The sequence below is a fragment of the Saccopteryx leptura genome, chromosome 9, assembly GCF_036850995.1.
Source record: "Saccopteryx leptura isolate mSacLep1 chromosome 9, mSacLep1_pri_phased_curated, whole genome shotgun sequence".
Classification (NCBI taxonomy): Eukaryota; Metazoa; Chordata; class Mammalia; order Chiroptera; family Emballonuridae; genus Saccopteryx; species Saccopteryx leptura.
In genome coordinates, this window is record NC_089511.1 from 3189325 (window position 1) to 3215984 (window position 26660).

At 60.4% G+C, this 26660-nt stretch overlaps 1 protein-coding gene across 4 annotated transcripts; it reads left to right on the forward strand.

Moving 5' to 3' along the window:
- The first annotated feature begins 1387 nt into the window (after positions 1-1387).
- On the forward strand, positions 1388-26660 carry GPT2 (glutamic--pyruvic transaminase 2). Of its 4 annotated transcripts, none has more exons than XM_066349915.1 (12): positions 1388-1525; positions 2927-3193; positions 8929-9018; positions 10961-11069; positions 13115-13248; positions 13669-13912; positions 15826-15905; positions 17608-17744; positions 21239-21413; positions 22434-22589; positions 23664-23776; positions 24838-26660. In XM_066349915.1, the coding sequence occupies exons 1-12, from the start codon at positions 1391-1393 to the stop codon at positions 24926-24928; spliced, it is 1731 nt and encodes a 576-aa protein (XP_066206012.1). In that variant the 5' UTR covers positions 1388-1390; the 3' UTR covers positions 24929-26660. The 4 variants fall into 4 exon arrangements, with proteins under 4 accessions (XP_066206012.1, XP_066206015.1, XP_066206013.1 ...); XM_066349918.1 differs by lacking the exon at positions 1388-1525 and adding an exon at positions 2413-2537; XM_066349916.1 differs by lacking the exon at positions 1388-1525 and adding an exon at positions 2546-2677.

The window sequence follows — 26660 nt, forward strand, 5'->3', positions numbered from 1 at the left end:
AACACCGGGGTGAGGCTCGCCAGAGCCCGGCTAGCCTTCTGGGAAACCCTGGGTCAGACGCTGCTCTACATCCTGAGTCCTGCTCAGTCCTGGGCATAGACTTCTCCAGTCTGGGCCTGACGACGACCTCTGGCAAGGTGGCTCTGTGCGGGTGTGGCGGCCTCTAATGGCACCGTGGCACCGACAGGCAGAGAGGCCAGCTGCGGACTGCACCACCTCGGCTGAAGGCAAGCTCTCCCTTGACAGGTGAGGGCACGTATCCCTTGACTGTCCTGCTATCTCATGTCATCCGGCCAGGCCTCAGGACAGCTGGTGCATCGCTTCCTACGGGAAACCTTGGCTCAGACCTCTCTGGGCTCTAATTGGCCATAAAACTTCATCTTTTCGGTGACCACAGTTCATGATTACATGTGCACAATTATCTAACTGGTATTTGTCAGCTCTCAGAAGCTAGGTTCTCTGCAGGCAGGGACTGTATGTGTGACCCACCACAGTCCCAGAGCTTAGCCCAGTACCTCATACATGGCAGGTGCCCGGTACACATGTGTTAAGGAGCATGGACTGGTACCCTATCTTGCGAACATATGACCCTCTGAACTGTATGCAGCCATCAGGAGCTTGCTAGGTATTTGGAGCACTCATTCAGTGCATAGGAAGGGCATTCCTACAGTGTTAATATTTAATATTTAGGGGCTTACTCCTGCCCCACCCTTGCCTGTCCTGGAGGGCAATAAAGGGACAAAGGTCACTCTGCCACCACCATCCATCACCACAGCTACCACCGAAACCTTTCTAAACGCTCAGTGCATTACAACGGGTAACTCACATTTCCAAATCCAGGGAGGTCACAGTCCTTGCTCGACACTTAACTGTGCCGCCCTAAGAAGTCACTTAACCCCTTTGAGCCTCATCTGTAAAACGGGGATACTGCCTGCCTTTTCTTCCTCCACTGATGTCTGTCGGGTTCAAATGCAGTGAGAGGCAAGAAAGTGCCGTGCAAATTGTAAGGTGCAGTTCACGAGAAAGCGAGGGAGCTGTCTTCTTGTGCAATCATGACAGGCTGGCAAAGGACATTATTGGGACACTAACTTGTTTTTTAGAGCGATGACATGGGGCCATGGAGATCGACTGCGGCTGGGCACTGTTTTTCCTAGTTGTGCAAATGAATGTGTACTCATCTTCTAAGCCCACCCTGCCTCCCAGCTCCCTTGTCCCTTCTGATCTGGGGGGGGGGGGAGATAGAGCAGCAGGAAGTACACTGACCCTTGGGTGAACAGTGAGGGTTTGTGCTTCCGTCATAGGTAGGTCAAGGTTAAGTGTGTTTTGGAGGTGGAGGTGGAGGGGAGTGTCAGGCTGTGCGTCTCCCTAGCAGGGCAGAGTGGGTGAGAACATGACCTTGAAGGCAGTGGGAGTCCTTAGAAAAGCTGAGCTCCCTGGGGAAGAATCATTCACCCCCAGGCTGAATACCTGGCCACTGAGACAGAGGCTGTTAAGAAGCTGGTGTAGACTCAGAATTTCTAAGACGGTAAGGGACCCCTAAGGTCATTTAACGCAATCTACCTTGCAGATAGAGACTCTGCGGCTCAGAGGGGTGAGCGAGTTCTCCCACACCCTCTCTGTGGATTCTGATTTCTCAGACCTGGTGTCTTCTTCTGCTTGTCCGGCTGTGCACTCGCTCTTGGCGAGCCAGGTAGCCTTTACCTGTAGAGACCTTTGCCAAAAACAAGAGCTACCCTGTGATAAGCATCCATTCTTCAGCAAACCTTTACTGAGTGGCTGCCATGCGCTGGAAACCCTTAGAGGAGCCCGCGAACACCAGGAACAAGAAACGCGCTGTCCCTGCCACTCTGGGGCATCCATGGTTATGCGAGAGGCTGACCATAAACCAGTAAAAAGCATCTATCTGAACAAGATCATCTCAGACGCGTGGAGGTGGGGGAAGGCTTCGGATGGAGTGGTCAGGTAAAGCCTGACCACGTGCTCTGTATGCGAGGTGCTGGTCCTCCTCCTATCCTCACAACAACCCTTAGAGGCTGTAGGCAGATCTCCGTTTTGCCAACAAGGAACCCCACATTCGGAAAGGGGAAGAGTGGCAGTCAAGTCCCAAACTCCTGATCCCCACTTTTCCTACCAGTCCCTGCTGAACGGCCGGAGCCACCTGGATGATGAAACTCCGGTCGAGGACTGCACCATCTCTCAGCTGGCGTTCTTGCAGGTGTTGGGGGCGCGAGTCGCGCCTTTAAGAAGATGCCTCAAAGAGCTCTAAATTGGCATTAGATTGAGGGGACCAGCACTACCAGGCACCCCGCGGGGCCAAGCCAGACCCCCACTACCCCAGCCTCTGTTGGGACAAAGCCCGCTCAGCCCAGCGCAGAGAGAGACTCCCGCTCACGCCTCTGGCCCGGCCCCCCGAGCCGACCAGCGCGGTGCATTCTGGGACTTGTAGTTCAGCCTAACCTCCGTACCTGCTCCAGAAGTAGACGGGGGAACTACAAGACCCAACGGCCCGCCGGCAGCGCCCGGCCGACACGCCAGCGGTGGGTGTGCGAGCGCAGGGGAGCCGGCGGTGCAGGCGCCGCGCGCTGGGATGCGGGTGCGGACGCCCGAGCCGGAGAGGAGTTCCCGGCGTGCGCGCTAGCTGGGCCCGGCGGCGGGTGGCCAGGCGGCGACAGGCACGGTGCATGCACGCTCTGGGCACAGGCTTTGCAGCACCCGATTGTGCAGCGCTCCGGCTCTGCGGTGCCGGGGTGGAGGGTCCGATGGCCGGGGGATGGGCAGCCAGCCTTGGAGCGAGGCTGGCACCGATCACTCAGGAGTCCTTGGCTGAGCTCGGGGGCCGGCGGACGGGAGCTCGCCTTGGGCTTGGCGCGACGTGTTTTTCTCTTTTATTTTATTTTCTCTCTTTTTTTTTTTTCCCTGTGTCAAGGTTTCTCTGGGCGGGTGCGCGATGCAGCGAGCGGCGGCGCTGGTCCGGCGGGGCTGCTGCCCCCGGACCCCGGGCCCCTGGGGCCGTCGTTGTCACAGCAGCGCGGCCGCCGAGGCCCCGGCCGTGCTCAGAGTGAGGCCCGAGCGGAGCCGGCGCGAGCGCATCCTGACGCTCGAGTCCATGAACCCGCAGGTGAAGGCGGTGGAGTACGCGGTGCGGGGACCGATCGTGCTCAAGGCCGGCGAGATCGAGCTGGAGCTGCAGCGGGTGAGCGCGGACGCCGGGTCTGCGGGGCCGGGGGATGGGGGGACGCCCGTGGGGAGATGGCGGGGGCACAGCAAAAGTCCTCCGTCGGGGGTCTGCGCGCCGGGCTCCTTCCCCACCCCGGGGCGGCTCCGACATTCGGCCAGACTTGACTTGATGGAGAGACTGTATTCCCCTCGCCCACCAGTGCTCTGCACTCCGCACAAAGTCAGGCCCTCGGCTGCGGTTCACTTGTTGAGTGGCCGGGCAATGCCTGGCTCTGTTTGTTGTGTAGCTGTGTTCCCCGCCTGGAGCCCCCAGATCCTTGTGGGGGTTGGGGCAGGAGTACAACAAGGAGAAGGGAAGAGAATAGGAGAATTTCAGCGCGTGAATAAGTCCTTTGAAGAAAGTAAAATGGAGGGGCGGTGGGACGGGGTTTGGGGTGGTAGTGGTGGGAAGGTGATGACTGGGAGGAGAGGAAGGTTTGTGCCTCAAGCTTTTTCTCTCTACATCTGAGCCCTGTTGGGTCATTCTGCCAGTAATGAGTCCTTGGCAAGAGTAGGGGCCAGAGGGGGGCCCTGCTTAGTCCCTTTCTGTAGGCCCCCTCTGCAAGCTGGTGGACAGCCACATTTTGTTCTCTGAGTGAGGACACAGCCACCCCTCAGTGAGTAGTCGGAGATTTGGGCCTTTGGGGCCTTGGTGGGGACTTTCTTCGTCTTGGTGGCCTGCTGGCTGGGATTTTGGCTTAAGTTCATCACTACATGTATAGCGACCAAAAGCCCAGGGTGATTTCTGCCTCCAAACAACCAGGGTGGAGATGGGAGTCAAGAGAAGGGGAATGTCCCAAAGTAAACAGTCCTAAGACGTGTGAGGCCTGATGAAAGAGCTTAAGATAGCTGCACACTCTTGCCTAAGAGAGTTGTGACCCGGAATGGGGGTGGGGCGGTTCCTTGATCTTGCTCTCGGAGGCACCAGAACGGGAGGCTCTCTCGGTGCGCTGGTCACTTCGTGTCCCAGAGTGCATGGCGGGAAGCCATGGTGGGACCATGACACTTGGTCCCCATCCCCTACGGGGACTTTGGGGGTTTGATGAGCTTATGGCCTGACATCTCCTTGGGACACCCTGTTCTGCTGACTCAAAACCATGAGCTGGACAAGTCGGAGTCCAGTGTCTCCGTCTGACTCCTTGCAGGGCTAAGTTTCAAGCCTGGCGTGGAAGGCTGGCTCGGGTTCTGTCTCTCCTGGCCTCGCAGGTGGCCAGCGGAGGGGGAACACGGGTCTTCCTGCTCTGCTCCTTGAGAGAGCAGGCCTGGAGCTGGCACTCCTTGAGACAACGGTCTCCCTGTTAGAATAAAGCTGAGGTTAAACCGGTCCTGGTGGATCACCTTTCAGCTAATTTGCCTGGCTGTAGAGCCAGCTGGGGTTCAGGGGTTATCTCTGCCTTTTGTAAAGTAGCAGATTGGGTGTGGGCTCACTGAAGCATGGGATGATGGGGACGGAAAGGGACAGGGCCTCTGCCTTCAGGCAGCTGACGGCTCTTGTTCTCTGGGCCTGAGCCGGTGCTCCCCGAGTCCCGTAAGAATCGCTGGGTTTTTGTTTTTGTTTTTGTAGCAGGCAGAGAAAATGTGAGAGCAGGGCTGTGAGCAGAGAAAGGAGGTCAGGACACTCTGGGCGTTTGGGGAAGGGGTTGGCGCTGTTTGGAGAGCACGGCTGGCCAGGGGGAGACAGGGAAAAGATGGACTAGACATCCGGGTGCAGGGCTCAGGGTTTTAAGGTGCAAAGTTTAGATGCGACAGTGAGGAACGGGGAAGGATTTCTAGCAGGGTATGGCTCCCTGATGGCAGGTGAACAAAAATCTCTCAGTCACTTGAGCCAGAAACATGCCATGATTTTTCTGGGACAGACGCCCCCCCCACACACACACACCCCACATCCTACCCCAGAGTAAGTCGAGATGTTCTCTCTGTCCACCTACTTTTTCTGGTGCTTTCGCTCAAGTTCACCGCTTCTCGTTCGCTTTTTCCCTTCATCCGGTCCCAGTGTGGAGGCAGTCCCAGCCCCGGCCACGGCCGCAGGGCCTCCCAAAACCGTCCGTTCCAGAGACGGCCCTCCACCATGCTAGCCTACACAGTGCCCTTCCGAGAGGGCCCTTGTATTTTCCCAGGTTTGTCGTGCTGTATGTTTTTAGCTTGGCTTGTCCCAGTTTGGTTTTTCCACCTGGTTTTTTTTATTTGTTTGTTTTTGGGGTTTTTTTTAGATTTTATTTATTCATTTTAGAGAGAAGAGAGAGAGAGAAGGAGGGAGGAGCAGGAGGCATCAACTCCCGTATGTGCCTTGACTGGGCAAGCCCAGGGTTTCAAACCAGCAACCTCAGCATTCCGGGTTGATGCTTTAATCTACTGCGCCACCACAGGTCAGGCTTTCTACCTGTTTTGAAGTGTAGCGATCAAAACTAGACTGCTGTTGTAAGGGGTTCGATTTGGTTCTAGATGGGATGGGCAAGGATTTGGAAAGAGTAGGGTGACTTGGGGGGGAATCGCATATCCTTGTCTACAAAAGGAGAGAGGGGACCTGGCCTGTGGTGGCGCAGTGGATAGAGCATCGACCTGGAATCCCTGAGGTCACCAGTTCGAAACCCTGGGCTTGCCTGGTCAAGGCACATACAGGAAGCAACTACTATGAGTTGATGCTTCCTGCTTCTTCTCTCTCTCTCTCTTTCTCTCTCTCCTTCTTCCTCTCTCTCTCTAAAAATCAATAAATAAAATATAAAAAGAGAGAGGAGTGGCCTGGGGAGCCTGAGATGGCCCGTGGTGGTACCAAGGCCTTGATACCGCCCGAGTCACCAGGTGCTCTGCAAACAGTAGGAGCTGTTGGTCCAGACACGTGGCTGCATGTTTGACTTTGGGGTGGCTTGCTCAGGAGAGCTGGAGGCGGGGAGGGCAGCTAAGTGGGTGTGAAAGGGACCATTCTCCTCCAGGCCCTGGCCCGTTCACCCTGACAGCAGCTCCGTGGGGAAGAAGCAATCGGCTTTTCAGATGCCCACTGTTTGCTAGGAGCAGCACTTTAAAAATAAGCTGCAGTTAGGAGTTTGAAAAGATCTGTCAGTTCCTCCTCAACCTACTTCCCTTTCCCTGGCTTTCCTGGGGGAGGGGAGGGAGTTGGCACCAAAGGGCTGGCTTTGCTTCTGTTTGGGAAGGATACACCCCGGGGGCAAAATGTTCCTAGCTGGAGAGATCACTGCTGTCCCCGTCGGGTGTGTGTGACACAGGTTACCACGGAGCATGTGCTACAGCACGCTAAGAACCAAGGTTGGAAGCCCAGGGTGGACCAGGCACCGGTGGTGACATCTTACTGGTCATTTCCTTTAGAGTTTAGATGTAGCCTGACCTGTGGTGGCGCAGTGGATAAAGCGTCGACCTGGAAATGCTGAGGTCGCCGGTTCAAAACCCTGGGCTTGCCTGGTCAAGGCACATATGGGAGTTGATGCTTCCAGCTCCTCCCCCTTCTCTCTCTCTGTCTCTCCCTCTCCTCTCTAAAATGAATAAATAAAAAAAAAACAAAAAACAAAAAAACCCCTAAGCTTTAGAGTTTAGATGTAGTGTCTGATCCATCCATTGTCCCTTTGACCCTCGTGGCGATGCTGGGCCTGTGAGAAGGACCGTGATACCTCTTCTGTCCTTCTCCCCACGGACACTGTCCCCAGAGCCTGCAGCCAGCTCCCCGCCCCCGATTCCTGCTTGATCAGAATGGTGGGGAGGATCCCGCTGGGTAGGAAGTCATCACAGGGCCCCATGGGGAAGCAGCTCTGGGCAGGACGTGTGCCGGTGGGCTAGAAGGTGGGCTCTAGGATGCTGGGAGGGGAGCAAGGGTGCCACATGCTGACCTGGCAGGTCCCTGAGGGCTGGGCTGAAGCCAGGTCACCCTTGGGTGTGCCTGCCCGGCCTGAATGAGTTGGTGTGGTCAGGAGTCTTCCCAGAAAGGTCTCCCCTGCATGGTGCTGTTGGCTAGGCAGGCTGGTCCCCTATCATTCCCGAGAGCCAGTCCTCCCCCCCAGCTCAGTCATCATAGCACCTGGACCCGAGAAAGGGGGTGCTCCGTGTTCCCAGGCTCCCTGTCGACAGGCCCCGAATTGGTTGAGCAGTGCAGGGGAGGGCACAGCGCTGGCACACGCAGGCCCCGTGCCAGGCGTTATTCTCTGCCTGCGCCGGGTTGGCCGGGGGGCCGCAGCTGTGCGCTGGTTCTGGCCTTCGCCTGTGACAGAAGTACCCCCTACCACAGAATCGGCGGTACCCACCCCACAGGCATCACCTGCATCGGGCCAGGCCCGGGGGCTGCGGCGACTCAGCCAGGCTGACGGAGGGTCTGTGCCGGGAGCCCGGGCCAGAGCCAGGGGCTGTGTCAGGCCAGCGCCTGTGCCCAGTGGCCTGGGCCCCTCCCCTGCCTCTGGGCCGCCTCCTCTCACCCGTGGCCTAGTCCCAGAGCGGTGGGCGGCCCCAGCCCTCTGCCCTGGCCTTTGGGACACTTTGGCTGCTTCTCCATGCCCTCCCACCCCCCACCCCCGGGACATCTTGCCATGTTGGCCAGCCCTGAAGAACTCGGCAGAAGGGCACAGGGCAATTAACAGCCATCTCCCCTGCCCCACCTACTCCCCGAAAACATAGCTTTGGGAGAGTTACCTACCGGGCTCTGTTTATGAAGGTCCGGGGCCTCCTCAGCCCCCATGCCTCCTCCAAAGGCAGCTGCACACTTTCTACGTGGGAGGGGCCTAGAGGCGGGAAGGAGGTCTTTAAAATGTGTATTTACGGTGCCTTTGGGGAAAGGGCGGCTGGGGAAGGGAAGGTGGCCGGGTCTCACTCCCAGGCCACCCCTTGCCACTGCCACTGCCACAGCCACTGCCTCGCCCCGCTGCCTTCCTCCTCCTCCGTGACCCTCGCAACCCCCACACCACACCCCCGGTCCAGCTTTGTAACAGGATTGCGCTCTGCCCAGCCATGTTCATCCTCTTTGTCTCAGATCATCTTTGCAGCTGTCCCGGGGGGTCCTTGACCCTGCTGTTGATTCTGACTCTCCCCGTGGCTAAGTCTGGAGCTGTCAGGGAGCTGGGTGGGTGTCCCCCATTCCATACAGAACCCGGTGTCCCTGTCCCCTCCCCAGGGGTGTCGTCACCGGGCTCTTTTCCGTGCCCAGGATGCCAGTTTGCTCTTCAGCCAGTCTTCTCTCCCTGGAGGCATTTGTTTGTTTGTTTGTAACGTGAAAGCCCACAGCCCTCTTCCTTCCTCAGAGCCGAGGTGGAGGGAGGGAGCGAGCCCAAGGGCCCTGCGGTCGGCCGTGCCCTGGCCGTTCACTCAGGCTGTCCAGGTGGCGCTCCACTTGGGGGCTGCACTTGCCCAGGGCTGGGGCAGCCTTTGCACAGGTTTGGGGGGACAGTGGAGCGCAGTGCTTAAGAAGAAGACACTGGGGCTCTGGCTTGAACCCCAGTGCTTGTATGGATGGGTTATGTGACCGTGGGCCAGTTTCTATTCCTTTTGAAGCCTCAGTTTCCTCATCTGTGAGGTGGGATTCATCCTCGTTCTTCCTCGTGGCGTGGTTGTAAAGGGTACATGGGGCCAGGCATGTCAATGGTCTGGCACTGTGCCCGACACCTGGTGAGGCTCGGAATAGGGCGGCATATTAATATCCTGTGGGATCCTTGCTCGGCCTCCGGAATCCAGGGTCTGAGAGTCTCTGAAGTAACCAGCTGTTGCCTTCTCTCTGTGCAGGGTATCAAAAAACCATTCACTGAGGTCATCCGTGCCAACATTGGGGATGCCCAGGCCATGGGCCAGCAGCCGATCACCTTCCTCCGCCAGGTGAGCTGGCCCTTGGGGCCAAGGCCACCGGGAGGTGGGGGAGCGGGAGGCCAGGCAGGCCCGGTGGCTCCTGTCGCCTCCGCCTCCTCTCCTGTCCGGCCCCTCGGGACACAGCAGGCACCAGATCCCCCAGGGAGGTGTCCCTGCAGCAGCAGCCTTCCCGTGCTCGGGGTCCCTGGTTCTGCCTCAGCCGCCGCCCTTTCCAGAGTTGTCTGAAATTTCTAAAGCGCCTTCGGGGTAGCTCTGGTGTACACGGCTCCCGGGGAGGCCCTGCCACGGTGTTTGGTGCCGGATGCTGTTTGCAGCTCGGCTGGTGAGGGTATTGGGGAGGGAGGTGGGTGGCAGAGGCTTCCCAAGCGAGTAAGGGGTCTGGGTGGCTTTGAGCAAGCTGCCCGGAGCACTGCCCGGGAGGACTGCTGGCCTTGGTGGCATGAGGGGTGTGAAGGCCAGGCCCTGGCCCAGAGAACAGCTTGGGTTGCTGACCGCTGTCAGCCGCTGCTCTCCTGGCCGCCTTGGCGATGTGGCCTAGCTTGTTCCCGTTGCCTCCGGGAGGCAGGTCTCAGTGTTCCAGTGTGAGTGCCAACCACAGCGCTGCAGTGTGGGCCAGAGCTGTGGGATCGGTGGGCGGAGGGAGAAGCCACAGGGCCTCCCGAACAGAGGCTGGAGGGCAGCTTGTGGGGACTGCTTTCCCCCCACAGAGGAACGGGGCCCGTCTGGGAGCAAAACACGTTCCTCATGTGGTTCAGGCTCACAGGTTGGGGCAGGCAGGGAAGCTGAGCACCCAGCTCCCTGCACCCTGCCCTGCTCTCGGGGGGAGGGTGTGGGGGCTGGGCACGCAGCCCGCAGCCCCTCGGGGTATTCACACAGGGCACGAGGGAGGAAAACCGAGGCTGGCACTGACTCAGGAGCGTGCCAGCTGCCCGTGCAAGTCAGCCGGGCCGGGCCGGGCCGGGGTGTGGGGGGAGAAATGGATCAGAGCAGCCAGGGTGGGTCTGCCCAGGGCATGGAGGCTGGAGGAGGTCAGAGGGTGTCCTGGAAGCTCTCGGCTTTGGAGGGACAGGGCCCACTGTCTGTCAGCAGAGCAGACATCTGGGGCTCTGGGCATGAATAGGGTCCTGTTGCCTCAGCCTTGTCTGGCTGGTGACGTTTCCCAATCCGGGCCAGCGTTGCCAGCAGCAACCCAGTGTCTCCCACTGGGTGCCACCCCCCCTGCCTCCACGCCTCTCTGCTGGTGTTCACAAGCACCCCTGGAAGGGGAGCGGGCCGGGCCGCTGCCCACTGCGCAGAGGGAGAAGAGCCGGGCTGCAGGAGGCTGCCCCTGCCCACGCCGCCTGGCTGGTGTCCGAGCCTGCGCCCCACCCCCCTTGGCGCTCCTGACGCGGCCCCTCGGCTGCCGGCTCAGACTTGCCCAGTGAGCCGGGTTGGCCGGCACGTCTACCAGCGTCTCCTGGCTTAACCCCCTTTCCGTTTGTGAGCTCAGGGAGATCTTCTGTTACGGAGGTCAGGAAGCCAGCCTGGTCTTCGGTCTGGCCAGGAGAGGGGTGATGGTGAGGGTGGGGTGACAGCTCAGGCTGTGAGGCGGAGGGGTCACCTGCCTGCTCAGCCCTGGCCCTCTGTCCAGACAGCCCTGGTTCTCATGGCCTCGGGTGTGTGGGCTGCTGGCCTTTCTGGAAGAGTCGGGACGGGGGCCTGAGCAGCAGCGTCCTTCTGTTCCCCGTCTGCCTACCCCCTTGCGCCCCAAGCCTAGGCCAGCAAGCACCCTGCCTCTCCCCTCTCCCCTTCTGCTGCAGAAAGCCCAGTGCCGTCTCCCCCCACCCCCACCCCCAGAGCCTGTGGGCCTGAGAGCTGTCACCTGCTCCCTGTGTCCTGCTCAGGGCTCCTGTGCCCCCTCCTGGCGTCCGGGGTGGGGTTGCCAGAGCCCAGCCACGCCTCTGTCCCCCAGGTGATGGCGCTGTGCACCTACCCCAACCTGCTGCACAGCCCCGGCTTCCCGGAGGATGCTAAGAAGCGCGCCAGGCGTATCCTGCAGGCCTGCGGCGGGAACAGCCTGGGTGAGGCCTCGACCTGCCAGGTCCCAGAGGGCGGGCGGTGGATGTGTGCTCGGGGCCTGGGCGCCACCGGCCGACCGAGGGGCCTTGTGTGAGGGTGGGGGCGGCTGGTGTGCAAAGTCACAGCGAAACAGCGTTCCTCTGCTCCTCCCACGGCCGGCCCCCCGTTGGCTGAGCGGCAGGGTGAGTGCCCTTGTCCGTGGACTGGGAGCCTGCAGGCACAGCCTCTGCCTCGGCGAGGTGTGGGTTTTGCCCCCGGGAGCCGGCCTGGACACAGCCCAGGGTTTCACCATGGCTGGCCTCTGTGACAGGAGGCAGAATGGGAGCTCAGTGCCCAGCTCTGTCCAGCGTCCTCTTCTCTCTGTGGCCCCCAGCTTGTCCCTGCGTGGCCTGATGCGGGCGGGCGGTCAGTCGTTGGGGAGGACAGCACTGAGACGTGCCTCTGGCCCCCTCTGGGTGCCCTGTGGTTCTGACCGTGCCGCCCTCCCTCCCCCCTCATGGGGTCCCCATCACCCAGCCTGTGGTCCTCTCTGCTGGGAGTCCAGCCCAGCCCAGAGGCTGCCCCCCGGGGATGCGGCCCCCCATCGACGTGAAAATGACATGGTTTCTCCCCTCCCTGCTGAGATGGTTTCCAGCCACTGGGCCTCTTCCTCTGTTCTCTCCTGTTTGTTTGTTTTTCTGACAGTCCTTGCCCCATTACTCTGCCCGGCGCCCACACGGGGATCCAGCTTCCCTGCCCAGAGGAAAACAGTTGTTGGTAGAGCTTTCTTAGGACACGTGCCTGAATGTTCCGGAAAGTAGGACAGCGATTCCTGTGGCTTGCTCAGCAGGGGAGCAGCCACCCTTGGCCTCTCTGTCATCTCCCTGCCTCTCCCCCCCCCTTCTTACTCTGTCCTTTGTCAAGAGCCCTGTGCTTACCTTCCGGCCGTGGTCGCCCCACCAGCCCTGCGTCCAGAGTGGTGTCCCTTTGGGGGGTGGGGGGGACAGCAGGAGGACTCTCTGCTCTCACAGAGATGCACAGAGGAGACCGGCAATGGTCCCCGCCCTCAAGGCACTGACAGTCAGTGTGGGGAGGAGCAGGGCTTCATCTGTGCAGAATGCAGTACCTGAAGGGGGAGAGGCCCGGGAGAGGCTGGGGACAGAGGCTGGTAACCAGCTGTGTCTTTAGGACAGACCCCCCCCACCTCCCCCCCACACACACCCAGAGAGACTGGATCCAGCGTTGAGTAGTTTGGAGCATAACAAGGTGTAAAGGCTGGGAGGTGTGGCCTGCAGGGGCAGGGAGCTGGCCAGTGGATGAGGTCCCGGGAACCCAGGGGACGCAGGCGAGCCCAGGCAGGGAGACGGCTCCTTCACACCACCTCACAGTCGGTGCCCCGTCCCAAGCGGCCCCTGCTGGTCCAGCGTCCAGCGTCCAGCATCGGAAACTGGCTTTGCCTGCTTTCGCACTTTGTGTACCTGGTGGTCCGGGTTTGAATCCTAAATGGCAGCCTGAGGACAGTGCTGATGTGGGGCCAGGGGAGGGAGTCGTGCCCAGCAGCCCCAGGGACCTGGGCTTGGTTTTGGTCAGGGCTGCAGACTCCTTGGGGTGGCCAGGTGGCGCCGTTCTGGGTCGACCCAGAATGTGTGGTGTCCACAATGGCGAAGCTATCCTGGCCCTCGTGATTTATAGGGTCAGAATGCATATCAATCCCAGGACAGCAGGTGACAGGGGTGGGTGCCATCAACTGGTTAGAGGCCAAGGCCTAGAGTAATGTGTGACACAGTGGTTGTCAGGGACCGTCGGGGGATTGAGTGGATGAGCGGCTGGCTGGGTGGCTGGGTGAGCAGATGGGTGAATGGGTGGATGAGTGGGGGAGTGTGGATGAGAAGATGGGGGGATGAAGCACAGGTCGATGGTTGCCACAGTTCAGAGCTTCACGCAGTGGGCGTCGGGCCCCACCGAGACCACCCAGGGGCCCCCTTCTCCGTCAGGTTCTTGTACGATGTCACTGACTGTGGAGCTGGACACCCGGCCTGCGGTCACTGTCTCGCTTGCCATCCCACAGGGTCCTACAGCGCCAGCCAGGGGGTGAACTGCATCCGTGAGGACGTGGCTGCCTATATCACCCGGAGAGACGGTGGTGTGCCCGCCGACCCAGACAACATTTACCTGACCACGGGAGCCAGCGACGGCATCTCTGTACGTGTGCGGCTGGCCCCTGCTGCCCAGTGCTCACCCCCGGGGAGGACAGCCTTGCCGGACGGGGCAGACAGGCCTGGGAGGCGGGGGCCCCTCTGGACCCTGCACCCTTCCCCACCCTGGGAGCCGGCTGTCCTGGCCTCTCCCAGCCTTCCCGGGCCTGGACACGGCCGCAGCCTCGCTCGCTGCCCACGGCATGCGCAGAGCAGGTCCAGCCTCAGAGGCCGCGGGACAGCTGGGGTGCCCACCTGGCTTTCAGTTTGCCTGTTCCTCCTGGCAGACCTCATTTTACAGACGACGAGGCTGGGGGAGGTGGAGCCAGGCACGTGGGGTCACCTGCGGGCCGCAGCGGGGTCGAGCTGGGGAAAGGCTGGGGCCCGGTGAGCGGCCGCCCCATCAGACGTGACTTCTCGGTTGCAGACGATCCTGAAGATCCTGGTCTCTGGGGGCGGCAAGTCCCGGACGGGGGTGATGATCCCCATCCCGCAGTACCCGCTCTACTCGGCCGTCATCTCCGAGCTCGACGCCGTCCAGGTGAACTACTACCTGGACGAGGAGAACTGCTGGGCCCTGAATGTGGACGAGCTCCGGCGGGCCCTGCGGGAGGCCCAGGAGCACTGTGCCCCCAAGGTGCTGTGCATCATCAACCCCGGGAACCCCACAGGTCTGCGCTCCCCTTCCTCGCCGCTGTCCCTGGGGGGTGGAGGCAGGGCGGCCGGCAGGCCGGACATCTGGGCGCTAGGGAGTCCACAGGTCCTCTGTGCTCCCAGCTCCCGGTGCAGGGCCAGATTTGCTAATGGAAAAGCCCTGAAGTTCGCCGCAGGCCACCTTTGGAGGTGGCCGCTGCCAGCATCTTCCTGGGCAGGGATGTGTTACTAGGATGACCTGGTTTTTTTCCCCGTTCTTGCTTTGGCAATCTCCTTCTGGAGGTCACTCACAGGCACGGAAGCTGTCACCATTCATTCCTCCCGGGCCTCCGGTGTGTTGTCCTGCACCAGTTTCCAGAGGGCTGGTGTGGCGTTTTTGTGTGTCTTAGACACAGCACTGCCATGGGCCTGGAAGCCCGAAAAGGAAATGCCATATTCAAAACACACACACACACAGAGAAAAAAAAAACCTGTTTCCAGAAACTGAAAATCACTCCTAATTTTGAATATTTTTCTTAAAGAGAGAAAAAGGCACAAGCCTGCCTGTTTGGGTCTCTCTGGGCCGCCGGCTTCACAAGCGCCGGGCCTGTTTGGAAGCCGAGAACAAGGGCCCCTCTCTGCTCTGTGGGGATGAGCTGGGTCAGGGCCAGAATCACGTTGGCGTGGGTTGTGGGCTCTGCTCCTTGGGAACGTGGAAAGTGCTCCTGTCAGCGCCACTCGGATCCTGGAGCGCAGACAATGAGCAGCTGTCTGTAAGGGGGCATTTGCACCAGCTCCCAGCTTCGGGGGGGGGGGGGGGGGGGGGGGAAGGTTCCAACCAGGCAGCGAGCTGGAGGACAGTGGCAGGGAGCCAGCCGCCCCCCCCACCCTCCCCCTCCCTCGTCCTGGTTGTACATTAGAATCACAAAGGGAGCTTTCTAACTGTGCAGGGAGGCCAGCCTGCACCCCGGGCAGTCTCTCTGGGGAGGGGCCCCAGGCATTGGGATTCTGAGCAGCTGTCTCAGACTTCAGCTGGGAAAGAAAAGGACCCGCCCCCAGATCCTCTGATGTGACTGGCTGGGGAGGGCGGATAATTTGCATTTCTCACAAGCTCCCAGCTGAGTCCGCTGGTCCCTCTGGAGCAGCAAGTCCCACGTCTTAGGAAATTCTCTGCGTACCCAGTTTATGTCAGAGGGGTGGTAACTGCTTGGGGAGGTGTTTACATAAATCTTCCCCTGGCTATCTGAGAAGAATTATCTCTTAATAAAACAGGAAGGAGACTTTCCTGTTTTAGGTAAAAGAATCCTGTGAGTGGTTAGGAACATAAGCACATAAGCAGGTTTTATAAAGAATTAACTCTAAGGCAAGGGCTTGTTTGTTCTCTGGGGTCTGAATGCTTGGAAACCAGCCAGCTATCAGAGGATGGGGCGGAGAAAATAGAAACCCACCTGCAGCACCCAGGGCTGCCGCCCCCCCAGAATCCCAGAACCCCAGAAACCTGGGCTTCACGAGAAGCCGGCTCAGCACTTGTTGGCAGGACACAAGTTGGTCCCTGAGTAAAGGAATTGCTGAGATAATAGTTCAAGGCCAGACTACAAGCTGAGTCACACCATGTGCTTATGAGATACAGCTATAGAGTTTCAGACATATTCTTGATCTCGCATAGATAAGAGTATAGGTATTTTCATTTGTGACAAAAAGGTAACATACTCGACATACTGCTTTGCATCAGATGTATACGCATATATAAATAACGTATGTGCGTATATTGTGTGTGTGTGTATGTGTGTATTCCCTACCCCCCGCATCCCATCAGGTACAGCCACAAGGGAAGGAGGTCCCTTACCGTCACCGGGGAACACAGGGCCCCTGAGTCACTCTGGGTGAGGTTCTTACCTGGGGACAACTTAGCATCATAACCAACGTTCTGGTTCTGTTGGGCTTTTTCCAGGCCAGGTGCAGAGCAGAAAGTGCATAGAAGACGTGATTCACTTTGCATGGGAAGAGAAGCTCTTTCTACTGGCTGATGAGGTAAGAGCCACCCCCCTGTCCCCTCAGCGGCTGGGGACATGCTCTCTCTTACTCTGGGGGGGGGGGGGCGAGCCCAGGCCTGACTGCACTTCCGAGGCGTTTGAGGAGAGAGCTAACCCAAGGATGAGGATGTGTTTCCACCCTGATCCCTCCATTGGCTTGGACTCTTGGTGGTAAAGTCTGGAAATCTAACCCAAACCACTTAAACTTAAAAATAAGAAGAAGAATAAAGAAAAAAAAAAAGGGTGTTGGGCTTACCGGGTGGGGCCAGACCCAGAGTCCCTCCTTCCGTCCGGTGTCTCGGCCCCACATCGCCCAGCCCGGGAAGAGCATCTCCCACCAGGGTTCCAGCCCAGGTCTCAGGATGGAGCCTTGCAGGTGAGGCGTGGGTCACACACCCACCACGGCTGAACCGCTCGCTGTGGTCCAGTGGTGCCAAGTTACAAAGTGACCAGGCCCCCAGCAGGCCGTGGGGACCCTACCCTGTCCTCCCAGGCCTCCGGAGCAAGAGTGGGAGAGGGTGTTCCCTGTGGGCGCAGGGCGGGCACATGCCGTGGTGATGTGTGCCCTCGTGGGCTTCCGTACCCGTGTGTACTGTAGGGAGGGAGCCTTAATGGACCCCAGCTCAAGCCAGGGCCACCCGCTGTGAGTTCTGTGTCTTCCCGACTTCCTCTTCATTTCCGAGTGACCCCTAGTTAGTCAGGTGTCCAGCACCATAGCTGGACTTTGTCCCCTGGCCCCCCTCCATTCACACACACCCTGCTTCCCCAACTCATGGCCGTGAGGATGGCAGATGGGCCGCTAGTCTTCATTTCTGAAGGAGAGAAGGGGCAGCAGAGAGGGCCATGCGTTTCCTTGTGAGCAGCTGCCCTGAGTTCCCCACCCACCCCCCACCCCCCGGGTCTGGGAAGAGGACTTGGCCTGGGCCACCCGCCCACCGGCAGTGCCCCAGGGAGGCTCGGTCTCCCAGGCCTCCGACGGGGTGGGTGCTTGCCCGCTGAGCGCCGCGTGGACAGGAGAGAACAAAGCCGGCGGGGGAGGCACTCCTGTTCACGGTCTAGTGGGGGACCGTCGGGGAACGCGGGCCGAAAGACAGAACAGGTCCAACTGGGGCAGGTGCTGAGGGACCAAGGGGACAGCACAGGAGGGAGGTCGAGCAGGGAGGTCAGGACGGGCACAGGAGCTGCTCTGGTCACTCCCCTCAGTGAGGGACGGAGGCACCAGGCCTCAGGAGGAGGGCCCGCCCGGCAGGTGCTGAGGGACCAAGGGGACAGCGCGGGAGGGAGGTTAGGACAGGCACAGGAGCTGCTCTGGTCACTCCCCTCAGTGAGGGAAGGAGGCACCAGGCCTCAGGAGGAGAGCCCGCCCGGCAGGTGCTGAGGGACCAAGGGGACAGCACGGGAGGGATGTCAGGACAGGCACAGGAGCTGCTCTGGTCACTCCCCTCAGTGAGGGGAGGAGGCTCCAGGCCTCAGGAGGAGGGCCCGCCCGGCAGGTGGCATCCTCCGAGTTGTCACCGGTCACCCGAGGTAGGAAGGAGGTCTGGAGACCAGGTGGGGGTGCACATGGGAGGAATCAAGTCGGCGTCCAGCCTGAGGCCTCGCCCCCTTCCAGAAGGCTCTATGGGCACAGTTCTGGAAACCGCGTCAGAGGCTGGGCGTGCAGCCACACGTCCTGAGCGCCTGTCCCCCGCCCCCGGCAGGTGTACCAGGACAACGTGTACTCCCCGGACTGCAGGTTCCACTCCTTTAAGAAGGTGCTCTCCGAGATGGGGCCAGAGTACTCCAGCAACGTGGAGCTGGCCTCCTTCCACTCCACCTCCAAGGGCTACATGGGCGAGTACGTGGGCCCCTCCTCCGCGGCCCCCCACCCCCGCTGCCTCCAGCCACCTGTCCCCGCGGTCAGCTCCCGGACAGCAAGCACTGCCCTTACCCTCGGCCTCTGCTGATCTGAGAAGCCCAGAACGGGCCACACCTCCCTCAGGGGCAGCCCCGTGTGCGGGGCAGGGGCTCGTCCTGAAATCAGCCGTGCTGGTGGATAGAGGGAGGTGAACACAGCACCTCACAGCAGCGTCCAGCACCAGTGTTTTCTGCCGGACCGGTCACTGTGGCCCCGACACTGACTGAAGTCTGAGGGACCGGGGACGGCAGGTTGAGAGGACAAGGGGCCGAGCTCCATGTGCACCGCGCCGTAGCCCTGGGGCCTGCGTCCGCGAATGTTAGCTGAGCACCTGCTGGGTCCTGATCTGATCTCAGTCCCGGGGACACAGCAGTGAGCTCGTGTCCCAGTGAGGACAGAGGGAGAGACAGATGAGCAAAATCACGTGTCAGGTGGACAGCCAGGAGGGAGGGCTGGGGGTCCCGGAGGAGATGGCTTTTTTTTTTTTTTTTTTTTTTTGTACTTATTCTGAAGCTGAAAACGGGGAGAGACAGTCAGACAGACTCCCGCATGCGCCCGACCGGGATCCACCCGGCACGCCCACCAGGGGTGATGCTCTGCCCCTCTGGGGCGTCACTCTGCCACGACCAGAGCCACTCTAGCACCTGGGGCAGAGGCCAAGGAGCCATCCCCAGCGCCCGGGCCATCTTTGCTCCAATGGAGCCTTGGCTGCGGGAGGGGAAGAGAGAGACAGAGAGGAAGGAGGGGGTGGGGGTGGAGAAGCAAATGGGCGCTTCTCCTGTGTGCCCTGGCCGGGAATCGAACCCGGGTCCCCCACACGCCAGGCCAACGCTCTACCACTGAGCCAACCGGCCAGGGCCAGGAGCTGGCTTTTGAGTTAAGACCTGAAGGATGGTAGGGAGGCCGCTATCTGAGGGAAAGGCATTTCAGGCTGAGAAACCGCATGTGTAAAGGCCCCGAGGTAGACGCATGCCTGGCATGTGTGAGGAGCAGGGGGACCGGAAAGGAGTGAGTGAGGGTGTGCGGAGGGAGAGATGAGGTCACAGGAGCCCAGGTCAGGGCTACTTAGGTTATTACTCACTCACAGTGAGAGGAATGCCATTGCAGGGTCAGAGCAGGTGTGACCTCCCCCAACTCAGGTTTTACTAGGGTCTCCAGGTGCTGGGTGACGAGGCAGGGACAGACAGGTACTCCAATCAGGTGAGAGATGCTGGAGAGTAGAGAAGGCGGTCGGATCCTGGACGGACTGGAAGGTGGTTCCGGTCCAGGTGAGATACTGTGGACCCGGGTGGAGATGGGAGAAGGTGGTTCCGGTCCAGGTGAGATACTGTGGACCCGGGTGGAGATGGGAGAACGTGGTTCCGGTCCAGGTGAGATACTGTGGACCCGGGTGGAGATGGGAGAAGGTGGGTCTGGTCCAGGTGAGATACTGTGGACCCGGGTGGAGATGGGAGAAGGTGGGTCCGGTCCAGGTGAGATACTGTGGACCCGGGTGGAGATGGGAGAAGGTGGGTCCGGTCCAGGTGAGATACTGTGGACCCGGGTGGAGATGGGAGAAGGTAGCCGGATCCTGGGCGGACTGGAAGGTGGAGATGGCGGGAGTTGCTTGGAAACGTGGGTGTGAGACAGTCACGGCTGAGCCCTGTGTTTTGTTCCAACAGCAGGAAGAAGGAAGCTGCCCTCGGTAGATGAGGAAGGCTGTGAGTGAGGCAGTTTGGGGCAAGAGCGGGAGTTGGTATTAGATGTGTTTGCATCTGCAAGTGCCCCCTGGATGTCCAGGTAGACGTGGGTATGAGGCTGCCACTCAGGGCCGCTGTCAGCTGATGTTTCAGTTCGGGGACGTCCGTGAGGGCCCAGGGATGGGGTCCAGGCCCTCACTGAAGGACGGGGTCCAAGCCCTCACCGCTCGGAGCTCGGGGAGAAGAGGAGGAAAGGCCAGTGCACTGCAGCTGAGGGCCTGCACCCCCGAGTTTCGGAGGTTCTGTTAAGTGCCCAGCGTCCAGAGAGTGGAGTGGTCTCACTTGTGTGGCTGGAGGCCAGGGTACCTTTGAAGCTCCAAGTTTTTGGCCAGGTCGAGGTATCTCTTGTGGGGATGGGTGTCCAGCTGTCCCCAACTGGACCCACTGTGGATGGGTTGATCGATGCATCTTTCTGGTCCACCTAGTAACGGGCCGTCTCTTCTGGACTGCCATGTGCCGGTGGCTCTTCCCTACCCAGTTCTGTTCTCTGAACTCCCTGTCACACTTCCAGTGTGTTTGTTGCACACCCCGCCGTCTGTGTGGTGGAAGGCTCCTCTCCCAGTCGGTCCCCTGGAGGTCGGTGTCCTGAGTTGAGGACCTGGTGTCCTCACATCCTGACGACGGGTGTAGACGGCTTCTCTCTGCTCCTCAGCAGGGAGTCCCTTCTTCCAACGTTTGTTACGGGGGACTTTTCCGAGATGCTGGGACCTGTCTCCTCGCCTTGGAAAATCCCATCGCGGGACGAGATGGGGACCTGTCTTTGCCAGGGATTCTGAGTGTTTTATTGAGGGGGTCATCATGCCTGGCGCTCGGAGGCCGAGGGTTGTGGGGTGCAGAGAGGAAGGCAGGGCCAGGTCCCTGCATTTCTGCAGCCACTCGTCTGAACGGTGATGTCCGTCACCGTCCCGAGAAGGAGGCTCCGCTCCAGGAAGTACCCTGATGGAGCTGATTTGGTGCTGCATGGTGGTGATTCATCTTAACTCCTGGTCTAGTTCCGCTTAGTCGCATAGGATTTGACTCTCTCCCAGTCTGGATCCCTTAGCGATAAGGAAACAAGACTCGGCGGGAACTGGCCTGCACCAGAGAGGGTTCCTTCCCTCCTCTCCTCCAGGTCAGCCAGAGGCCGGGAGTCAGGGCATCAGGGTGTCCACGGGACTGTCCGTGCTCTCACTCTGCCTCCTCAGCTCTGCTCTCCTGGGGGTGACTTTGTTTTCAGGCAGCAAACGCTCCCGCAGCAGTCCGCAGGCTGGTGCTCCAGTGAGTGACCGGCTTCCCCCCGGGTGCAAGGAGGTGCCAGGCCTGTGCCCCTTTGGAGCGGGGCCTAGTGCCGTGGGGTTCAGGCTCAAATGTGATGAGTGTATATGACAGGCCCGAGGCAGAGGGACGTCGAGGGCAGGCGGTGCTGTAGGTCATTCAAAGCTGGGGCTGGTCCCAGTAGGAGGCGTCCACCTCTGGCACCGAGGCTGCTGCCCCAGCACCTCCATTGCTCGGGAAGAAAGGAAAGGAGAGAGAAAGGAGAGAGCGGCTTCCTCCTTGTCAGGGGGTTGCGTGGAGTCTGCACACGTCACTTCCGTTCACCTTCCATTGGCGAGAACAGGGCCACACTCAGTGCTGGCATGGGGGACAGTGACCGAGGCTTCTGGCTGGCCAGGTGGCACGTCGCTGAGGTCTTCTGCCCCTTCTCCAACCCTCCAGGTGTGGCTACAGGGGAGGCTACATGGAGGTGATCAACCTGCACCCTGAGATCAAAGGTCAGCTGGTGAAGCTGCTGTCGGTGCGTCTGTGCCCGCCGGTGTCTGGGCAGGCCGCCATGGACATTGTCGTGAACCCCCCGGTGCCCGGGGAGGAGTCCTTCGAGCAGTTCATCAGGGTGAGTCCTCTGCGGCCTGTCTGTTCACTGCCCCAGCCAGGGTCACGGTGGCCGGCCTCTCTCCAGACGGCCTCCTGGGGGCACTCCTGGCTCCTCTGGGCGCCTGAAGCAGCCGGGGAGACATCTGAGGGCACCACTGGGCGAGGTTAAAGTGGGAGGATGTGCGTGCAGTGGATGCAATGACCCCTTCCTCGTCCTCACCCGGGGGCCCCATGGACGGGCACCCAGAGCGGAGGCCCGTGTGTCCTGAGAGCACTGGGTGGGGGGCTCTGTCGCTCTGTCACTAGCGACCAGGGCAGTGGATGAGCACGGCGCTGATTCTAGGCCACAGGCCTGCCTCTGGCCTAAGCCGATGTCCTGTGCACCCCCCACGGATTGAGAGTCGAGAGGGATGGCGCGCACAGGGAAGGTGGTGAGGCCACCTCCGAGAAGCATGCTTCCATCCAGGGCGAGTCCATTTAGACAGCTGGGCCGGGACCAGACGTTCTCCTTCTCAGGAACAACGTCCCGGTCGGAGAAGAGAACCCATGGCACAGGCTACCCGAGACCTCCCAGTGGCCTGAGGCTCTGTGTTCCTGTGCCCCACGCCCCGGAGCACGTGGCACAGGCTACCCGAGACCTCCCAGTGGCCTGAGGCTGTGTTCCTGTGCCCCACGCCCCGGAGCACGTGGCACAGGCTCCCTGAGACCTCCCAGTGGCCTGAGGCTCTGTGTTCCTGTGCCCCACGCCCGGAGCACGTGGCACAGGCTACCTGAGACCTCCCAGTGGCCTGAGGCTCTGTGTTCCTGTGCCCCACGCCCCGGAGCACGTGGCAGCCCGAGGGCCGAGCGCGGTGGGAGACGATCCAGTCGGGGGCCACGTGTCTCGCCCCCTCCCAGAGCGCTGTGCTCACACACGTGCAAGCCGGCCAGCCTTCGCTATCTGCCCCGTTCCCCGGAGTTGAAGGGACTGTGTCCAGGGTCTGCAGCCGTTCCACGATGGCCCAAGATGCCGACTCCAGCGCTTTCTCTGTCCCATCAGGAGAAAGAGTCTGTCCTGAGTAACCTGGCCAAGAAAGCGAAGCTGACGGAAGACCTGTTTAACCAAGTCCCGGGGATCCGCTGCAACCCCTTGCAGGGCGCCATGTACGCCTTCCCGCGGATCTTCATCCCCGCCAAGGCCGTGGAGGCCGCCCAGGTCGGGGCGCCGGGCGGGGGCCCTCCCGCGGGGATGTGGGATGTGGGCCCCAGGCCCAGCCCAGCCCCTGCATGCTGTGCTGCTGGGTGACCCAGTGGCCCCAGGCGAGGGGAGCTCATCTGGGCCCTGCTGATGCCGGGGCCCGGGAGGCAGGTGCCCAGGTGGGATGCGAGGACTTTGAAACTGAACACGGGCTGCAGAAGCCACGAGAGCCTCTGGTCCCCTGTCCCCGGTCACCGTGCCCTAGAGCCTCACTTCTCGAGCTTCTGAGAGTTCCAGTTCGGGTCTGAGGAGTCTGGAGGGCCAGGGTTCCAAGTTTCTGACAGTGTCTCAGGTGATGCCACGGACCCTCCTTTGAGGGTCACATGCTTTAGGGTGTTGCCTCCCTGCCCCCCAAACCTCCTCAGTAACCCTGTGAAACATTCAGAGTCCGCTCCCCTCACCAGAGCTACTGAACGAGAGCTCTGTGTTGGGCCTGAGAACCCATGTAACGGGGCCCAGGTTTTGCAAAAGCAAGGAGTGAGAAGCACTGTCAACAGTGCCCCCCGCAGACCCCGGCCGGGTGGCTCAGCGGCTAAAGCCTGGACCTGGCGTGCCAGAGGTGGCAGGTTCGACCCCAGGTCAGGGCACGTAAGAGAAGCAGTCAGTGAGTGCACAACTAAGGGATGCTTCTCTCTCTCAAATCAACGGAAACTTAAGAGAACAAAGCTTCCGGCAGCTTGTGCAGCTTGTCGCCTACAGCCCCCGACGCAGCCCTCAGGGCCCCCAGGTTATATGGCTTGGTGGGTAGGAGGCCACCTGAGTGCTCCCTGATCTACTGCCTGAGGGTGGACACAAGGAGAGGGACTGGCCCTCCTCCTCAAAGAGCAGACGCCCCAGCCCATGGCCGCCCGTCCTGTTGTCCTTGGGGGTCCTTGGTCCCTGCCCCGGCTCTGGTCCTCATAGGAAGGGGGTGGACGGCCTCGTCACAGGGAAGAACCTGCCCCGTGCCCACCGTGTCCACCCCAGTTCTCGGTGGCGTGCTCGTGCACAGCAGGCGTGAACCCTGTCCCCCCTGTCCCCCTGTCCCCGCAGGCCCATGACATGGCTCCTGACATGTTCTACTGCATGAAGCTGCTGGAGGAGACCGGCATCTGCGTGGTGCCTGGCAGCGGCTTCGGGCAGCGGGAGGGCACCTTCCACTTCAGGTACCGCCTCCCCACACCGGGCGCTGCCCCGGGCCAGTCCTGGGAGCCCGGGCTCCCCGCACGGAGCACAGTCCGGCTTCGGTGGCCGAGCTGTGTCTGCCCGCCTCCGCTGGTTCTCGTCCTCCCCGCACACCCCCATCCTGTCCTGCAGAGGCCCCAGGCCGTCTGGGGCCCTCTGCTCCACTGCCCCTGTCCGTCACGCAGCTGGAGGTTCCTGGTGGTGGTTTCTGTCCTTCCCTGTCCCGTTCCACCCCCGCAGTAGCAGCATCCAGCATCCGGTGCTCAGTGGCGTGTCCGCTGCACCACAAGCCTGCTGGGGTCCTGCATGCAAAACCGAAAGAGCCAGCTTGCCCCTGCAGGATGGGAACCCCGGGGCGCCCCACGGAGGCCGGGCGTGTGCAGGACAGCACCTTCTCTCTGCAGGGCCCTCAGATGTCCCCATGGAGACACTAAAAAAAAGACACATCATGAGCTTGGTTAGCACCTGCGGCCAAGTCTCGATTTGGTCAAGGTCACAGGCAGCATGCCCCAACGGACCAACATGGAGGGTTGGCCACTCCGCCCTCATTCTAGGGTCCTCTCAGCCATTCCGGGGTCACTCAGAAAGCTGTCTTCCAGTCTGGGGGTCAGGTGGACAGCGGTGGAGGGAGGAAGAGCTGCGACTGCAGGTCCTCGCTGTAAGAGACCAAGGGAAGACTTGCAAGGCCCGTCTAGCGGGAGTGACGTCCCTGTGATCGTCATGCTTTGGAGAAGTTCTGCATACCAGCCAGTGTGGTGCAGGCCTCGGCAATAATGGCTGACGGTTCTCAACTGAACTGCTGCCCCTAGCTTATTGCTTCTGTATGAATACTGAGGGGAGAAAACAGTGGTTCAAGTGCCAGGTATTGTCCGGAGCTGGACCATGGTGGAGGACAAAGCAGGCCTGCCCGCCCCCGCCCCCCGCAGCTGTCCCACACTGTCCCCCCAACAGCAGGGGACGACTGAGCCCCGGGGTTCACGCCTCTTCCCCTTTTCCAGAGCGGCTGGTGTCCAGGCTGACCGACGCCGCTCTCTCCCGACAGGATGACCATCCTCCCTCCGGTGGAGAAGCTGAAGACAGTCCTGCAGAAGGTCAAGGACTTCCACATACAGTTCCTGGAGAAGTACGCGTGAGGACCCCCGGGCCCCAGAGGGAGACCACCCTCCCGGCCCCCTCGATGCCCCCAGCGACTCCGCCTCAGGCCTTGCAAAGGCCCCTGGTCGCTTCATGGTCATTTTGTCCCAGGAGACTTCTTTGTGCCTTGGTGTTGGGAGCGTGTCTCTTCTCCGAGCAGTGTGAACTGGGGGTGTCTCAGAGCCCTGCCTCCCCCCCCCCCCATGCAACCAAAGTGGAGGGGACTTGGTCAGCCTGGGTGGTGGCGTTCTCTCTGAATCAGTGGCTGTTGCTTTCAGAAGGTTCATTTGGGGTTTAGAGCAACACAGCTGTGTCAGGTGAGATGCTGCAGGTCTGGAGAAACCCTGGAGAAGGCTGGAAACCCCCAAATCACCACCAGGATCTGTGAAATAAAACCCTTTAGTGGTGCAAACACCTAGCCCTCCCCACAGGGGAGCCTGGAGTCACGGCAGGCTCGGAGAGGGCGCCCTCTCCTGGCCCGGAGGCAGACAGCCTGTGTCTTGGTCTAGACGGGGAGACAGCGAGCACAGGGCTCGCACGGGTGCCAGGCTGGGTGGTGGGCACTGAGGGCCAGGGCCGATGTTGCTGTGTCCTGCAGAGGACGAGTGGGTGTGAGCCGGGCTCCGAGCTGAAGCAGGTAGTGAGGGCTCCGTGCACACACGAGGGTTTCGAGGGGAGAAGAGTTCTCTTCGGTGTGCGTAGGCTGGGACAGTGGGTCCCGCCCTACAGTTGTGCCAGTCACGGGGAAGGATTCTGCATGGTGGTGGGGGGATCCGTCCTGTTCTTTAGTACCCAACAAGGGGATCTCCCCCAAGGGCTTGATTGAGCCTTTTCCCACACCTCCCTCTGCTGGTGACAGCAGGAACAACGCTGAAAATGTCCTAACGAGGCCAACAGGCCTCCCCAAGGACCTGACAGTCCCCGGCCCCCAGTGCGTCGGGTCCATTTCCTAGCCATTGATTGGCCCAAGTGCCTGGTAGCTCAGCAGCTGTGGCGAGTACACATGATCGCTCTGAAGTGCATGAAAGTGTTTCAACTTCTTGCAAAGGGTTTTTCCTCCAGGACCCAGCGTACAGCTTCCCCACCTTAGCAAACCTGGCTGGGCCCCCGCCCACCCACCCTCCCAGGAAGTGGGAGCTTCAGGCAGAAGCAGGTGTAGTGCCCCGTTGTTGCTACCACCAACCTCCCCAGTGAGCAGTCGGGGCAGCCAGAGTCAGCCCAGGAATCAATCTGGGGACCAAGCAAGTCCCAAAATTAAATGGAAGGAGTGGGAGGGAAATACAAAGTGTGAACTTCGAGCTCGCTGCCTGGGCTCCCATCCCATGCAATAGAAAAACTCCCACCTGGCGTCACGGCCCCGAGGAGACAGCCGAAAGGGAACACTTGGGAACGTCTTAAAATTGAGGCACTGCACTTGGGCATCGTGAGCGGTCTGTAAGCCAGGCTGCGCCCCAGAGCTGGGAGCTGTCTGGCAGAAAGGTTAAATACAGTCGAGGCTAGTCTATTTTTTATATTTTTGTAACAATCGCTTTTTTCAAGGGGGGACGGTGGGCTAGTGTTTGTCGTCTTAACAAGTCCAGTAGTTTTTGTTTTGTTTTTATAAATCTCTCCAGGTTATAAAGAACCTCCCCCTAAAAACTTTGCAACGTTTACATGGTTTTTAAAAAATGATGCCGTATACACTTGGTTTGCTTTTTAAAATAAACGAATAAAAAAAACGTGATTAAGGAA